Raw genomic sequence first — 17640 nt, 5'->3', positions numbered from 1 at the left:
ATTCGGTTTCTGCCTCCTGCAGGATTCTAGGGTTTGTAGTTTAGTGAGGCTTTTAAAGGCTCCTCCCTAAACTACAAACCCCAGAATTCTGCAGAAGGCAGAAACCGGATTTTAAGTGGATTTTTTCTTTAGTGTGATGAGGCCTTTCAAGAGAGTCTAGGTGAAATGTAGAAGACAAGGGAGTTTCTTCTACATTTCAAAAGAGGATGCAGTTTTACTCATGAGGCAAATAGGAGGAAAGGAGAGAGATATATTCTTTTTTGGAGTATAAAAGAGTGCCCCCATAAAAATAAGCTCATCATCTTCCCCCATAATTAAACAATGCCTACTGTGTTAGGCTTTCGTATGGTGTGTGTGTATTGTAGACTATAAATTATTTATATACTTGGTCCATGCCATTTGCTGGAGTTAGGGAGGCAGGATCCCCATGAAAGTGGAAAAACCATGAATTAAAAACAAAACAAAACCTTTTAAACAATTACAGTAATGTATGGGGCTAACAGTATGAGTTACACCGGAGACCTGAATAATCAAATATCTGAATAGTCAAATCCACAAAAGTTAAACCCACAAATGTGAAGGGCTGACTGTATTGCTTTTCCCAAGACATAAAGTGGATTGGATCTTGATGCTTAGCATTTCTCAGTCCTTATATTTTATGAAAAAATTGTGCAAAAATGTTGTCGAAGGCTTTCATGGCTGGAATCACTGGGTTGCTGTAAAATTTTCAAGCTATATGGCCATGTTCCAGAAGCATTCTCTCCTGACGTTTTGCTTGCATCTGTGGCAGGCATCCACAGAGGTTGTGAAAGATCCTTTTGGAACATGGCCATACAGGAGAGAATGCTTCTGGAACATGGCCATATAGCCCGAAAAACTTACAGTAACCCATTGTGCAAAAGTATTACCCGTTAAGAAATCTATGTATGATTTTTATATGTTTTAAAGCAAATGTTAAGAAGCCCTTATGTGGTTTCCTTTTGATGCAGCCTCCAGGACCAGACAATCTGTTTGTCAATTACTTGTCCAGGATACACAGAGAAGAGGTAACATACCATATTCTACTTCTGACTGCTTATTGGTGTAACCTTAAAGCACATACTTCATGTTCCTCTTATAACTTCTGTCTTGTTAGGATTTCCAGTTTATTCTGAAGGGAGTGGCTCGTCTTCTCTCCAACCCGCTGCTCCAAACTTATCTGCCAAATTCGACCAAAAAGATACAGTTCCATCAGGAACTTTTGGTTCTCTTCTGGAAACTGTGTGATTTCAACAAGGTACTTGATACTAATAAAGAATCAAAGGGAGAAATCAACATCTGCTTAAAGAAAAACAAAGGATAGGAATGGGAGAACTGGAAGTGATTGTCAGATGACAGTGTTGAGTAGGACTGAAATATCAGCCCTACTGTATCTTCCAAGTAAAACACGAAGCTGGAATCAGCCCTGAAACTGAGCAGGAAGGCAAACAAACAAGATAATAACTGTGGCTAAAGTATCTACCAAGTCAACTGGGTCAAGATAAATAAAATTTATTCTATTCATAAATTATTTGTTGCCTGCCTCTCCTCCAAACTTTTGACCGATACAACACTGTTAAAATACATAGATAAAAACATAGACCATTAAAACACCTAAATTAAAATACAGACATACAATTAAAACAGATCACGTCATTCATACTGATACAATGTAACTTTAAACTTTTAAGTGAAAATTGACTAGATAGGCCTCTGTTTTATATTCTGACAGCTCATTTAGTTAGCAGGTCATTCCACAGTCTAGGAGTGACCAATTAAAGGTCAGTGATAAAGAAATATCTAATGCAGGCTTGATAATCCTTATCCAAAGCCTTTGTGACTTCACATCAAGCATAGTTCTTAAATATGAAGCTACTGGGAGACTGACATGCATCAATATATTATTTATATATTATTTATATATTATTTACACAGCTTTGTGGAGCATCAGCTTCATTTTATTTGTCCTCTGAACATTTGGGAAAATTAAAGTTGTGCAAAATACTTATTTTCTTCCTTTTTCAGAAATTTCTCTTTTTTGTGCTGAAGAGTAGTGACGTCCTAGACATCCTGGTGCCAATTCTTTACTTCCTAAATGATGCCAGAGCAGATCAATGTAAGTTTATTTTTGTGTTCTAAAACATTTTGAAAAGGTTTGTTTGTCCACTTGGGCAGACATCTTGGTGGGATGTTGCTCTACTTGCAGATGCCTCCTTAGATATGTCTTTCAGCAGAAGGATTGTGTCTGTAGATAGAACCTGAAGTCAGAAATTTGAAATTTACATTCGAACAAGTGCCATCATAAACAGTTTTCCCCTGCTGATGTTATTGTTGTGAGCTTTCAAGTGAACTCTGACTTACAGTGATCCTATCCTTGCCAGATTTAGTCAGAGGAGGTTTACCACTGCGTTTCTCATGGGCTGAGAGAATGTGGCTAGCCCAATCCACTGGGTTTTTATATCTGGCTGAGGATTCGAATCCTGGTTTCTCAGTATCCTTCTCTAACACTCAAACCACTAAACTACACTGGGTCTTTCTCTGCTGATATAAATACATTCAAGTGTGACTATAAATGCTGTGTCGCAGTACTACATGTGCTACTACCATCTCGTTTGACTCTCAAACTTCCTTTTTTACTATAAGGTTACTTTGCCAGTCCTGCCTACAGGGATATTGAGGAGAGACACATTACTTCTTGACATAAAACCTTTGGTGGGGGAAGGGTGGGGGCAGTCAAGCAGACTTTGATTGATTTATTATGTTCCTTCATTAGGAGCACCACATTAAATGGCAGTGGTTCCATATATAGAAACATCTTCTATATTCTATCTTCACTTCCCGATCTTCCTTTGTAACTTCAAGGTTCTTTTCATAGATCTATTGAATGATTTAATTTCAGCATGATTTAATTTTTCCCCTCCTGTAGCTCGAGTTGGTCTAATGCATATTGGTGTCTTCATTCTTTTGCTACTGAGTGGAGAGAGGAATTTTGGGGTTCGCCTGAACAAGCCGTATTCCGTGCGAGTACCAATGGATATCCCTGTGTTTACAGGGACACATGCAGATCTTCTTATCATTGTGAGTGTATCAGTTGCTGCAAATGCCTCTGTTTTTTTTTCTCATCAGGGAGTGTTCATTTTGGGGGAGGTGGGGAATTTACAGCTTGACTTTAATAATAGTATGTAATAATATTAAGTTCGAGACTTGTTCTTTAGTGAAAGTGACATCCATCACAGAAGTAAAAGGAGAGTTAGACCTGTTCTCGTTCATGCTATCATTGTAATTCCATACTCCAGGTCTTTCACAAGATTATCACCAGTGGACACCAGAGGCTGCAGCCCCTTTTTGACTGCCTTCTCACCATTATTGTGAATGGTAAGCCACCTGAACTATTCCGATGCTTTGGCCAATTAAGATTAGTTTTTAAACCACAATTTTGACAGAATCGGGAAACCAATAGTGTAGCAGCTTTTTTCTGAGAATCTTAGGTGCAGATAATGACTATAGATGTATTGCAACTGGAAATCTTCCCTTATTTCCTGAGACTGTTGTGGAGGAAGCCATGATAAATGAAACAATTGATAAAATATTGGAAGTTTCACTTGAGAAATTCTATTTCACCAATGACCATTGGATTGATTTTATGATTGGTGGGATGATGCAATACCGCATTCATTGCAGTAGATGGCACCAACTGCCTTCACCATTACTGTGCAAACTGTTTATTAATAGGCTTGGGATCAAGATTTATTCCATAGGAGAAATAGTTTACAGCATCTTTAGTGGAGCTACTGCTTTATATTTCTCCCAGTTGAGATTATTTGTTTTGTCTCCTTCACACTCAGGCCCCAGGGAGGCACTTAAAGATGTGCTAAGAAGGATATAGCAGTATTTCAAAAAGTCAGTTGAAGAGTACTTTAAAGGCAGGGCTGTATGATAAGACTATTTCAAATGCTTCTCTTTGTAAGTGTTTGTATTCTCCGTTTCAGAAGAACGCAGTAAAATTGAATAGTGTAGTTTTTGTCATTCCCTTTCTTATGAAATTGTACGTAGCATCCTTAGCTAGATTCTTAGACAAGAAGGAATTTGCTATTTTCTTGTCAACTTTATTCCAAACGTTCCCAAAATTAGTAGATACTAACCCATTCTTTGTCCTTAGTCTGAAAAGCTTCTAGTGAAAGACTTGTGTTACTTATTATAAAATCTAACTTTCTGACTCTTACTTGTGCTATTTTTGCAAACTAGAATGCTGCAATATTTTTAATGAAGGGCCCAGCAGAACAGTTCATGGTTATCTACTGTGTCAGAAGCAAGTTGAGGGTACAGTTAAAATGCATTTAAAAATACAAACAAAGTTGCCGTTATGCTAAATGTCCTTTGACCAGTAGCTGGCCACTTGGAGTGCCTCTGGTGTCGCTGTGAGAAGGTCCTCTATTGTGCATGGGGCAGAGCTCAGGTTGCATTGTAATAGGTGGTCTGTGGTTTACTCTTCTCACCACTCGCAGTTATATTCATAGGATGCACCAGTTCCATGAAGCCATTGGCTTAAATTTCACTCCCAACTGCTAATATTCACCCCTTTCTATCATTCCCTCTCCCTTCTCTCTTGTTACCTCCAACACTATCAAAATTTAGACTGCAGTTTTCTTGGAATTGGTTAAGAGAGAGGAAAATCCTTGTCGTTTTTCTTGTTTAATCATATGTAAGACATGAATCCTGGATGGTGCTGTGACTGAGCACCCTAACTGCCTGTTTTGTTTTCCTCTGCTTTATTGTTCCCTTTTTGCAGTATCTCCATACTTGAAGTCTCTTTCCATGGTAGCTGCTAACAAACTACTGCACTTGTTGGAAGCCTTTTCAACTACCTGGTTCCTCTTCTCCACTGTTCAGAATCACCACCTTGTCTTCTTTTTGCTAGAGGTTTTCAACAATATCATCCAGTATCAGTTTGATGGTGAGTGGCAAATCAAGAAAGTGGCTCTATATGTCTTCCCAGTTGCTTAGCAATAGACATTTCTGGAACTCTGGGTATATACAGTGATAATTCTGTGTTGTCTATAATAAAATGTGCCAAACTTCAGTCTTTTATTTATGTCCTTTCCTAATGGTAGGCTCTGATTTTTACTGATACTTAAATTTGGATGTATGGTATACATCCAAATTTATGGGAGAATTCTGGGAACTTCTTTGCTTTTTCCGTCCCTTTCCCCTTTTTTACTGGAAGAGAAAAGGCTGCCTAGTTGATTACTTAAAAAGAACATAAAGCAACAACTTCTTGGTAGATACTTTTAACAGAAATACTACTGGTGGCATTTACATGTTTTGCTCATTTACTTATGACAGTTTTAATCTAAAGGGTACATTCCATTCTTCTATTTCCCCACTCCTTTGTACATAATGTTTCAGGGCATATCACTGTAGCTTCCTCTTTACAGATTGGGAACTAAAGCACAAAGGCAGTGACAATGTCAAGATTTTCATGCTTCAATCAATAACCATATGAGAAATGGAATTCAAACTCTCAATTCTAAATCCTCCATCAATGGCTATTGGACAATAATCCTTGGCCACTTCCTTTTATTCCGTTGTTTCTAAGAATATAATTTTCAGCACTGGGGACACTATAGAAGTTTATTTTGAGATCTTGATGAATCAGCCATGGTTTACATTGAGGGACAATGCTAGTTTGCCATTTGTTGATCCAAGATCCCTAAGTACCCTGAGTGTGCATAGCAATTACTCAAGAACCATGCCCTGACTTTCAGTGTCTAGCTCTTGTTTCTAGAGCAAGAAAATAGAAAAAAACTGGGAAAGTCATTAAGTCATATTATAGTTTTGCTTATTTATGTTGTTTTACCCCAGGGATGCATGTATTTATTTGTTTTAATGGGTTTTTTTGCCCCGTGTTTTAGTAAAAACGATTCCCATCATAACTTCTTCGAAGTGTAATATAGCCTTGTGGTAATGCTAGCATCTTACAAGCCTTTTCTTTTTCAAAGTTTTCTTCAAAGAGAATGATAGCAGAGCTTACTGTTTGATTTCTCTTTTTGTTCTGATTTTCCCAGGAAACTCCAATTTGGTATATGCCATTATCCGCAAGAGAAACGTGTTCCATCAGCTGGCTAATCTGCCTACTGATTTGCAGTCTATCCAAAAAGCTTTGCAACGCAAAAAAAAAGCCCCTGAACCCATATCTCGCACCAATTCTCAAGAAGGGATGTCAATGGAAGGGTCACGACCCGCAGCACCTGCTGAGCCCGGGACGCTGAAGGCTAGCCTAGTCGCAACTCCAGGTCAGTCTGCCCTGTTCATGATACTGAAGATGAAATGAATGGCTAATTTGAGTCAAGATGGTAAATCTCACATCTCCCCTGGATGAACAAAGACCAGGCTAGATGTTTCACAGGAATGACAAGTCCATTATATGAAATGCCAAATACCTCGTTTCCCGAGGAAACTTGAAAGAGTGGAAGAAAAAAAACCTAATAAAAAGAGAATAAAAAGATATTTTAAACTATGTTGTGGATCCTTTTCAGCCTTACTTAGGTTCATCCTAATTCTCTTAAAATCCAGGCATTGACAAACTCACGGAGAAATCCCAGGTATCAGAGGATGGGACAATGCGCTCGCTGGAGCCAGAGTCTTCACAGTCTCCAGCAGAAGGCAGCCCCCCTGGTATTATCAGCGATACCGAATCATGGAGTGGGGTAAGGCTGCTATTGTAGGCTGTATTTTAGAGGAAGCAACTGGCAAAACCACTTCTGAGTATCCCTTGGCCTAAGAAACCCTATGAAATTAACGAAGACACCATAAGTAAATAGATAGCTTGAAGTCCCATATGCAAACACACAGGACTGTGTGGTATTCTTAAGCAGGAATGGCCAATTAATTTCACTTTGCGTGATATTGAATTTTAAGAAGCACAACTTAGTTTCATCCCTTTTCTCCATCAGCATGCAAACTTAACAACTCTGTGTGTACACATTTTTGTATACAATTTTTTCTAATAACCATTTTGAAACACTTCTCCTAATGCATACCTTTTTTGTATTCAGCCCTGCTGTTGTATACATTCTCCAATGTACATGCATTTTTGCTTAGAGAACTGTGTTAAGTATGGGTGAACGAAGAAAAACATGAAAAAAATGTTCTAGTTTGCAAATTAGTTAGGAAAGTACCGATTAATTACAGATCCCGTTAAAATGCAAACTAAATGAATTCTACTTCATCTCTGCTTTTCAGCAGTGAGTTGTTGAGAATGCAAATTTTGAACAATTCAGAGCAGTATTTATCTATATTTGATCCAGATAAGCAGCATAAATATTCTTTTGGAATAGACATCTCGTGAGTGTTGTTAAAGATTTATTATATTTGTTAGGACCTCTGGCTCTATCAAGATTGAAGGTATGGATGCTTTATTGGGATCTCAATATAGAATATCATCAGGGTGGTGACTCATGTAGAAAATGTAATGGCTGAAAGTCTCTTAGTAATATAGTTGTATGTAAGTCATAAACAAATAATGATAATGATGATAATGATGATAATGATAATAATAATAATAATAATAATAATAATAATAATGACAACTTTATTTTATGTACCCTGCCTCTATCTCCCCTAAGGGACTTGGGACGGCTTACAAAGGGACAAGCCCAGGGAACACAAAGTTAAAAATATAACACAATAAAATAGCATGAAAACAAAACCAAATAAAAACATATCAGAATAAAATATAACATCATAAAAGCAGTACCATACAGAACGATAAAAGCACTGAGTTCAGAGGGCTCTGGGTTTGTGCAAATTCTTAGATAGAGTTAAGGGAAAGTGCGAAATTCAGAAGGCAGGGCTGGGAGGATAATGTTCATGGGCATTAAAATGTCAGGATTGTAGAGCGAAGGGCCATGATAAAGTGCTGAAACTTAGGTAACATTGGGCCAATTCTTTGGAACCGCCTAGTCAAAGGCACAGCAGAACATCCATGTTTTTAGGTTCTTGCGGAAAGTGGACAGGGTAGGTGCCAGTCTAATCTCCCTAGGAAGAGAGTTCCAGAGTCGGGGGGCCACCACCGAGAAGGCCTTGTCCCTCGTCCCCACCAACCACGCTTGAGATGGAGGCGGAAGCAACAGATGTTAACTGTTTCGAGAACATTGCCAGAATAAAAATATTATATTGGAGGAGTAAAGAACAATTCTAATATTTTCCTTCTTATCTGGGTCCCTAGGATGTACTGCTTACATGTACTGTACTTACCTTATAATTTGACTATGAACTAAATCATATTTGAAACTTTTGCCTGACAGTGGAGTGTATTGAGCAAGGTAAGCCATGTGCATGTGCCCTCTCTTTAGGAATCATCCCAGCCCAAGAAGGATCGACGACGCCTGTCCGGCGCATCCTCAGCCGGACAGTGGAATCCAACTCCTGACTGGGTAAGAGAAACTGGAGTGGCTTCTTAATGATTACCCATCTTGATGTTGATTGCTTTTAGCCATGTTCATATTTAGTTCATTAACAAAGATGGTAGAGAAGAGAGCCATGGGGAGGAAATAGACATAATAGTGAACCATAATGTAATATGAAAAGTGTAACACCTTTTGAATGTCCTGTGCTTTATCTCTCTTCTGAGGCTGCTGTGGCAGAAGCATACCCTTTTCAGTTTTGAAGCATACACATATTTTTCTTTACTCTATTATATATGCTGCTGCACGAAGCTCTAACATCTGTGGCCTTTGGGTTTATTTCTGCATACTACTTAACTAACCAGAAATAACCCCAGTTCAGATTACGTTGAATCATTACAGTTAGAAAGCTGGGTCAAAACTAACAAAATGAATTTCAACAAGGACATAGGTAAGATACTACACTTTGGCAGAAAAAACGAAATGCAAAGATACAGAATAATAATAATAATTGTTATTTATATTCTGTTCTATCTCCCCAAAGGGACTCAGGGCGGATTCCAAACATAAAAGGCAAATATTCAATACCCAATACAACAACAATACATCCATGCTAACAAAATTTATATGATTCTATGAGTGCAAGAAAAGATTGTAGTTTTGGAGATCAGAATTGAACAATCCTACATGATGTTTTATGCCAGATTGATAAGATTGTTATGTGCTCATTCTAAAGGATTTCTTCCTGTTTCTGTTTTCCTTGAAGGAAGAAAGCAAAGGGGTTGCAGGAGCTTTTCCAAAAGGTCACACTCAGACTAGAAGCCTAGGATGCACAAACTTTGTTACCAGATTTCTTATATATCAAATAGAATGCTGGTATTAATAGAGTCTCTCTGTGTTATCTTTGAGGCAGTAATTGCGTTTAATAGATTTTTAAAAATGAATTGGAAATAGTTTCCTTTGACTGCAGGTATATGTGGGTATTCATGTACTGAAATTTGTTGTTCATTCGTTCAGTCGTCTCTGACTCTTCGTGACCTCATGGACCAGCCCACGCCAGAGCTCCCTGTCGGCCGTTACCACCCCCAGCTCCCTCAAGGTCAGTCCAGTCACTTCAAGGATGCCATCCATCCATCTTGCCCTTGGTCGGCCCCTCTTCCTTTTGCCTTCCACTTTCCCCAGCATAATTGTCTTCTCTAGGCTTTCCTGTCTCCTCATGATGTGGCCAAAGTACTTCAACTTTGTCTCTAGTATCTTTCCCTCCAGTGAGCAGTCGGGCTTTATTTCCTGGAGGATGGACTGGTTGGATCTTCTCGCAGTCCAAGGCACTCTCAGAACTTTCCTCCAACACCACAGCTCAAAAGCATCGATCTTCCTTCGCTCAACCTTCCCTAAGGTCCAGCTCTCACATCCGTAGGTTACTACAGGGAATATCATGGCTTTGACTAGGCGGATCTTTGTTGCCAGTCTGATGTCTCTACTCTTTACTATTTTATCGAGATTGGACATTGCTCTCCTCCCAAGAAGTAAGCGTCTTCTGATTTCCTGGCTACAGTCTGCATCTGCAGTAATCTTTGCACCTAGAAATACAAAGTCTGTCACAGCCTCCACGGTTTCTCCCTCTATTTTCCAGTTGTCAATCATTCTTGTTGCCATAATCTTGGTTTTTTTGACGTTTAGCTGCAACCCCGCTTTTGCGCTTTCTTCTTTCGCCTTGATTAGAAGGCTCCTCAGCTCCTCCTCGCTTTCGGCCATCAGGGTGGTGTCATCTGCATATCTGAGGTTGTTAATGTTTCTTCCAGCAATTTTCACCCCAGCTTTGCATTCATCCAGCCCCGCACATCGCATGATGTGTTCTGCATACAAGTTAAAAAGATTGGGTGAGAGGATGCAGCCTTGCCGTACGCCTTTCCCAATCTTGAACCAGTCTGTTGTTCCGTGGTCAGTTCTTACTGTTGCTACTTGGTCCTTGTACAGATTCCTCAGGAGAGAGACAAGGTGGCTTGGGATGCCCATCCCACTAAGAACTTGCCACAATTTATTATGATCCACACAGTCAAAGGCTTTAGAATAGTCAATGAAGCAGAAGTAGATGTTTTTCTGAAACTCCCTGCCTTTCTCCATTATCCAGCGGATATTGGCAATTTGGTCTCTCGTTCCTCTGCCTTTTCTAAACCCAGCTTGAACATCTGGCAACTCTCGCTCCATGTATTGCTGGAGTCTTCCTTGCAGGATCTTGAGCATTACCTTGCTGGCATGAGAAATAAGGGCCACTGTACGGAAGTTGGAGCAGTCTTTCGCATTTCCCTTTTTTGGTATGGGGATATAAGTTGATTTTTTCCAGTCTGAAATACTAGATGCAAATCTCTTGTTTCTCCTGAGATTCCTGACAAATGTATTGCTTCATGTGCAAGGCTATTTATACAAGAGCCACCTAATTCTCAATTACTTTGTTCTGTATATCAGATTGTTTTATGCTGCCTGAGTTGTTCAAGGTCACTCATCTTATCTACTACTCTTTTCTTTTGCAGGTAGTATCATGGAAATCAAAGCTGCCTTTGCAGACAATCATGAGGCTATTACAAGTCTTGGTCCCCCAGGTAGAGAAGATATGCATTGACAAGTAAGTGGTATGGAGTTTGTGAATAATGCTCCTTTTGAAAGTTGTTAGGTAATAATGGATTTCCTTATTAGGATTCTAGAGATCACAGTTCTCTAGAGCAGTGTTTCTCAAACTGTGCTCCTCATCTCCCAGAAATCCCAGCCAGCTTACCATATGTTAGGAATTATGGGAGCTGAAGTCCAAAACATCAGAAGGAGCACAGTTTGATAAACCCGGCTCTAGAGTATAAAGGGACAGACATTTATCTATTCTCATTCTTTCAGAAGATGGAGCATTTACAGCTCGCCATATCAAAAATTTGAACATGGACAACGTAACATTTGGCAGCACATTGGGAGCTTAATAATAATAATAAAACTTTATTTATACTCCACCACCATCTCCCCAAAGGAACTTGGGGCGACTCACAAAAGCACTCAGTAGTGCAAACACACAAAATACAACAAGTGCATAACAATAGCGTAATAGCAATAACAAACACTTGGTGTCTTCGGACATTAAGATCTTCTGGGGAGGCCCCACTCTCAATTCTACCTCCCTCACAAGCATGACTGGTGGGGACAAGAGACAGGGTCTTCTCAGTGATGGCCCCTTGGCTATGGAACTCCTTCCCTAGTGAATTTAGAGCAGCCCCCTCCCTCCTGATATTCAGGAAGAAAGTAAAAACGTGGTTATGTGACCAAGCTTCTGGACAGCAAAGTTCTTAGTGCAGTAAGAGAATAAGGAATAGTGAACAAACCACAGAACGACTACGGAATTGATTTTGGATGACGTGATTTTAATAACTGTCTTTAAATTGTGTTTTTAAGGGTGGGTTTTAATATAAATGTTATTGTATTATTGATGTTTAATTTTATGCTTTATATCTAAATGTTATTTTATATTTATGTTTTAATTTGGTTAGGTTTTTAATTTATATGTTATTGTCTAGTTATTATGATTTGGTTTTCACATGTATGTATGGTATTGAATTTTGCCTTTATAGTGTTGGAAACCACTTTGAGTTCTCTCAGGGGGAGAAAAGCAGTATATAAATGTAATAAACAAACAAACAAACAAACAAACAGGTTCCAATTAGAAATGACACAGGGCTGTAATGGAGCTGTCAGGTGTGCTGCATTCTTTGACATCCCTGGTGGTGTCACTGTCTTTGCTGCTGCACTATGTCTGTTTTAATATGACTTACTGTATAAGCTTTACAAGGCCTCACATGAAGCTCCTATTAAAAATAGATCTGCAAGGGAGGCTTTAATAAGCCTCTTCAGCTTCTCACTTCTGCTTTGTGAAGTGGCCTCAACACCTTGAGGGTTGCTCCCCACCCTTGATTCACTGCACAAGATTGTGTATATTTGAATAAGTAGTTGGTTGAATTTGCAGATGGTGAGCCTGCGGATGAGGTGGTCTCATTGAAAGTAACCAAAATAGTTAGAGATGCATCCAGTCTTGAACTTTGCAGTGGTGTTCTTTGTAGACTGCATGTAGAAATGTTCAGGGGCTCTAGTAAGGAAGATAGAAGTCCCAAACCCTCCCCTGAGAATTTTTCCATCAATTGCATTTGTCTCAAATTATGAGCAAGGACATCTTCTGATTGCTATAATATTAGCAATTTATAGGTGTTTCTGTGAAGATTTTCCAAACGGAGCTGCTTCTTACACAAGGAACTTTACCTTTTCCCACCCCAATTTTCTGTAAAACCATTTCAAGTAGGGGTCGCAGAGCTCACTCAGAATCTTTGCTTTTCTGTTTCTTGCGCCAGTGGCCTAGTGGGGATCAAGTGCGGTTTTTGGGAACATGTTCCTCACAGATAAATCTTTATTTAGTGTGGCCTCATTTGCTTAGAGATACTTCAGAAAGTAGCTATTTGGAACTCCAATACTGTACAAATAAAATGCGGTGATGAATTCATCTTATGCTGAAACCTTTCATATATAATACATAATGTAATAGTTTAATATTATTGCTAGAAATCATATATTCAAAGCAATTAATGAGTTAATAAACATCAGTAGCATGCTTCCATCAATATTAGTAAATGCATATGTAACAATTCTCTAATGAACCAACCTCTGTTAACAGTTGACAGCAGACCTTTTTCTTAATCACCAATAAATATTTTGGGACAAAACATTCCTTGGAGCCAACAACATCTAGACATGTAGAAATGAGGAAAGGAGGGACATATTTCCCCTTTAAAATTAATATATAATTACAGTAAGCCCTCTTTTTCATGTCAACTGTAGACTAAATAGGGGCCTCTGTGGTTGCTTCTCACAAAAACCAAAATTACATTAAAAGCTCAGCTCCATTCTACATTCTAGCTTATCCCTCTATTTGTTGTACTGTCCAGCTGACATGTTTCTTCTGTTTTTGGAAAGAAAAGAATAGATTCTTGTTGGTACATTCTATAGGAATTCCTGAGAATTTGAGAGTCACTGATGACTTTTCTTTTGAACCGTATCCATTCCTTATGGATGTACATGCATTCATTATTTTCTGTTGGATCATCAGAGACAGTTTAAGGTGTGGGTCCATGTGTTCCCTCTGTCTGCAGGGGCCTCACAGATGAATCTGAGATTCTGAAGTTCTTGCAGCACGGCACATTGGTGGGTCTGCTTCCTGTTCCTCATCCTATTCTGATTCGCAAATACCAGGCCAACTCTGGTACTGCTATGTGGTTCCGTACCTATATGTGGGGAGTTATTTATTTGAGGTAAGTTGGCTGGATACAGTCCTGCTCTCCCCCTTGTGTTACTTACATTGCTAAGTGAGGAATTCCAGAGAGTCAATCCGCTGTAATATCAGTTTGGCTGCTATGGAAAAAAGTGCTAGATTAATTAGAGCTTGGATCTCCTCTGACAGGGCTTTTCTTCTGATCTTATAATAATTGTTTCAGGGCAACTTGCATGTGCCACATTTTTGTGTGTGTGTCAGGAGCGAGTTGAGAAACTGCAAGTTGCTTCTGGTTTGAGAGAATTGGCTCTCTGCAAGGACGTTGCCCAGGAGATAGCCAGATGTTTTGATGTTTTACCATACTTGTGGGAGGCTTCCCTCATGTCCCCACATGGGGAGCTGGAGCTGACAGAGGGAGCTCATCTGCGCTCTCCCCTGATTTGAACTTTTGACTTGTCGATCTGAAGAGATTAAACAACATGGAGGGGTGGAGGGACAAGCTCAGAAGAGGCTTTTTGGAAACCTTAAACATAATAAAAATGTACCCATGGCCTCTCAAATTATTTGGGGGCAACTGTTTTGTGGGGCTAATGCATTCCCCTAACCCTCTGGTGTTGCCCACCCCTGTCCTTTCGAATTCCCCAGTAGTAAAACAAATACCTGTTTCTTTTCAGGAATGTGGATCCTCCCATCTGGTATGACACAGATGTGAAGCTGTTTGAAATTCAGCGAGTTTAAAGAGTGGGAAGAGAGTGGGCACCTTGCCTCTGTCCAAGGAAAACACTGGAAGCAAGGGTCCTGCTGAGCGCTTCTTCATCACAGCTCTTCCTTCATTTCACTGCCTGCTGAGTTATCCAAAGGACAATCACTTCCATTTACTGACCTGCCACTTTAAAAGCTGAGAGTCTCACCCTAGCCATTTTTTTTCTGCCACCCAAGGGACATTGGTGGAAGTGTATACAAGGAAAGGCAGCCTGAGTGGTTGCACCAAAAGCCAGACTGTCTCTCACCAAGTCCTCCTTGGCCTTTTGCCTGCAGTTCTGAATCTAACTACTTAAGAGTTGAATCTTTCAATTTCCCAGTCAGATTCAGCCTTGAAATTTAAAAGACGTTGAATGTAAAAGTTATAAAAGTAGACCAATGAAAAAGAAGCACTACTGTAGGAGGTTCCTCTGTGGTTCTTTTCCAAAGAATGTGTCCTAACACCTCTCCATGTTGCAGCTCCCCCTTGCTGCTGTCTTGCTTTACTGCACCTAAGGAGGTTGGGATAATAGCTTCATTTACTAAGTGTGTGTGGCATTCTATTTATTTAAGTCATTTCAGGTCAGTCTTGTAGGTTTGCTCTTCCTCTCCCTACCACTGAAAATCTGCTTAACTACTTTGTATCAATACTGTAATGTGGCAACCAAATTTTCCTTCCTTCCTTCCTTCCTTCCTTCCTTCCTTCCTTCCTTCCTTCCTTCCTTGCCTTGGAGGTGCTTCTTTTAAAGACGGATCTGTGTCAGTGTATCATGTATTTTCAAAGTTGCATTTATGCTGGGAAATGTTGTTGGAAAAGATATTCTCATGTGGGATGCTTCAAGGAGGTTGTGTATTTTTCAGGAATTACAGAAAAAAACCCCACAATTGTATTGAAAAATAATAGGACAGATATGGGCTGGAATAGATTGCTGGAATAGATTTTTTTTCTTTTATGACATTGCATGGTGTGGTTCATATTACTTATGGTTTACTGTAACAGATTCAATGCAAGACATATCTGGGAATTTCCCACTAGCAGGGTGCATGAGGGATTGGTTAAGGCTGATCAACAGAATTTATGTCTTAGAGTATAAGCCTAAAATTAATTGTATTTATGTTATGCAAACCAGCATTGCTTTGCAAATATGGGTCACGGGTTAATTATTTGCTTAGTCAACATATCTTTATCCCCCCCCCCCCCCCCCAGATGGTTCTGAAAAGATTCAAGGCCCACAGTTTAGAATCACATGCTATTCTTGTTTATCACAGAGGAGGGCAAGTTTGTTCTGCACATGTCACAATGCTGCTAGTTTTTATCTTTTAACTAGTGATTTTGAGATCTCAAAGACAACTTGTTTTATAGCCTTATTGGTTCTCTTCAAAAAATTGCCACCCTTTAATCTGAAGCTAAACAATATTAGCTGTTATTATAAAAAAACTTCTTAAGTTGGTTTGGTAAATTTAATATCGGTGCAGGTTTTTTTTTTGTTCAGGAGCAGAATATCTATTTTATGTTACTGAAAAACTGGGCAGATTATAGACACTTAGGACAAAATCCAGCTAGTGATTAAAGTGAAAGAATAGACCAAAAGGCCTATTCTTCATGTCCCCTATTTGTTTTGAAAATCTTAGATATCCCATTTCTGTTACTTACACAATTCATTGTATTTGTTTTATCTTTCATCCCAAGGAGCATTTTGAAGTCTGCATGTTTCTTGGGATGCCTTGGGTCTTTCAAATGTGATTTGGTAGTGGGGATCTGTATACTTCATGGTGTGGGAAGGCTCTTTTGATTCACCACTGATCCACTGTTTCCTCTCTCACACATACTCTGTGACCTTCTCTACCTCCTTAGTTGGATTTTATTTTTTCATGGTAATTTAACTTGACTTCTGCATTCTTTGGTGTTGCAGGTCTGCTCTTCATTCAGTGAAAAATCAGAATTGCACTGTAAACTGTTTGCTTTACACATAGAGATAAAATTATCGAAACACTGCAACTGGCTTCGCTCTCTCTGTGTCATAAGCGTTTTATGAGTTTGTTTGTACTATTGTTTGATTTATGATGCCCTGGCATCCTTTACAACATGTACCTTTCCACTGAAGGGATGGCTGCACAGGCGCTCTTGGTCCCATGATGTTCTGCTGAATTGGAAATGGCACTCAGAATTAAACATAGTCCTGCCGGGCATGAAATTTGCAGAACAAGTGAACTTGCCAAGCATTGTAGAGGTGTTGACATTGACTCACAAGATGTGTTAATCAAAGAACATCTGTTTTCTATCTTTACAATTGGAAGAGTATTCTCAATCTTAACCTTAGAGACTGGTTAAGCTGCTACAATTACTATGTTTGACCTTGGCAATGGAGCTGCTGTGGCGCAATGGGTTAAACCCTTGTGCTGGCTGGACTGTTGACCAGAAAATTGGATTGTTGACCTGAAGGTTGCCGATTTGAATCCGCAAGATGGAGTGAGCTCCTGTCTGTTAGCTCTAACTGGCGGGGACATGAGAGAAGCCTCTCAGCAGGATGGGAACACATCAAGGTGTCCCTGGGCAACGTCTCTGTAGATGGCCAATTCTCTCACACCAGAAGTGACTTGCAGTATGTTCTCAAGTAACTTCTGATTCGATAAAATAAATAAAAGCTTGGCTGTGAGACTACTCTCCTTGCAGATACAACGTTCTTCATTCTTTGATTTTTAATTTAGAAATCAAGTTCCTTTGATGGGATACTGCACTTCAGCCCATGAGAAATGGGTTAATATATAACTTTAAAGAGTACTAATTTATCCAACTAATATTTCTTCTGTCAGTTCCTGTTGACACAAGGCTGAGTAGAATTAACACAGATGCAAAGTCCAAACTCATAAGACATTTTGTCTTTTGAATTTGAGAGATTTAGTTGCAGTGCTGCTACTGCTGGACACTGGTTCCTGGAATTGGGAGCCTGGGTAAGCCTCTTGCCCCCCTCCCCCCTTGCTTTTGAAAAAAAAGAAAAAGATAAGCGCCCTGAGAATAAATACCAAGCCCAGACTTTAACCTAAGAGGTGATTTATGTAGCAGTAGAGCAATAAAACAAGAAGTGTTTACACTTCCATATATTAGCCTTCAGCAAGAAGAATTCAGATAATGCAAAGAGTGAAATTGATTACGGAGCTTTTAATCCCTTCATTTAATCAATA

General features: G+C 39.3%; 1 protein-coding gene across 1 annotated transcript in view; it reads left to right on the top strand.

Moving 5' to 3' along the window:
- HID1 (HID1 domain containing) overlaps window positions 1-16456 on the top strand; it is a 47857-nt gene extending 31401 nt beyond the window's left edge. Inside the window, exons 8-19 of the mRNA XM_060764718.2 lie at window positions 990-1046; window positions 1136-1276; window positions 2044-2134; window positions 2945-3096; window positions 3315-3393; window positions 4808-4972; window positions 6084-6311; window positions 6592-6725; window positions 8373-8453; window positions 10955-11046; window positions 13598-13756; window positions 14391-16456. Of these exons, the coding sequence (XP_060620701.2) occupies window positions 990-1046; window positions 1136-1276; window positions 2044-2134; window positions 2945-3096; window positions 3315-3393; window positions 4808-4972; window positions 6084-6311; window positions 6592-6725; window positions 8373-8453; window positions 10955-11046; window positions 13598-13756; window positions 14391-14454 (1443 nt within the window). The 3' untranslated portion in view covers window positions 14455-16456. The remainder of the gene's footprint in view (window positions 1-989; window positions 1047-1135; window positions 1277-2043; window positions 2135-2944; window positions 3097-3314; window positions 3394-4807; window positions 4973-6083; window positions 6312-6591; window positions 6726-8372; window positions 8454-10954; window positions 11047-13597; window positions 13757-14390) is intronic.
- The last annotated feature ends 1184 nt before the right edge of the window (window positions 16457-17640 follow it).

The sequence above is a fragment of the Anolis sagrei genome, chromosome 2, assembly GCF_037176765.1.
Source record: "Anolis sagrei isolate rAnoSag1 chromosome 2, rAnoSag1.mat, whole genome shotgun sequence".
Classification (NCBI taxonomy): domain Eukaryota; kingdom Metazoa; phylum Chordata; class Lepidosauria; order Squamata; family Dactyloidae; genus Anolis; species Anolis sagrei.
Note: the sequence above shows the minus strand (reverse complement) of the source record. Positions and strands in the feature narration are given on the sequence as shown.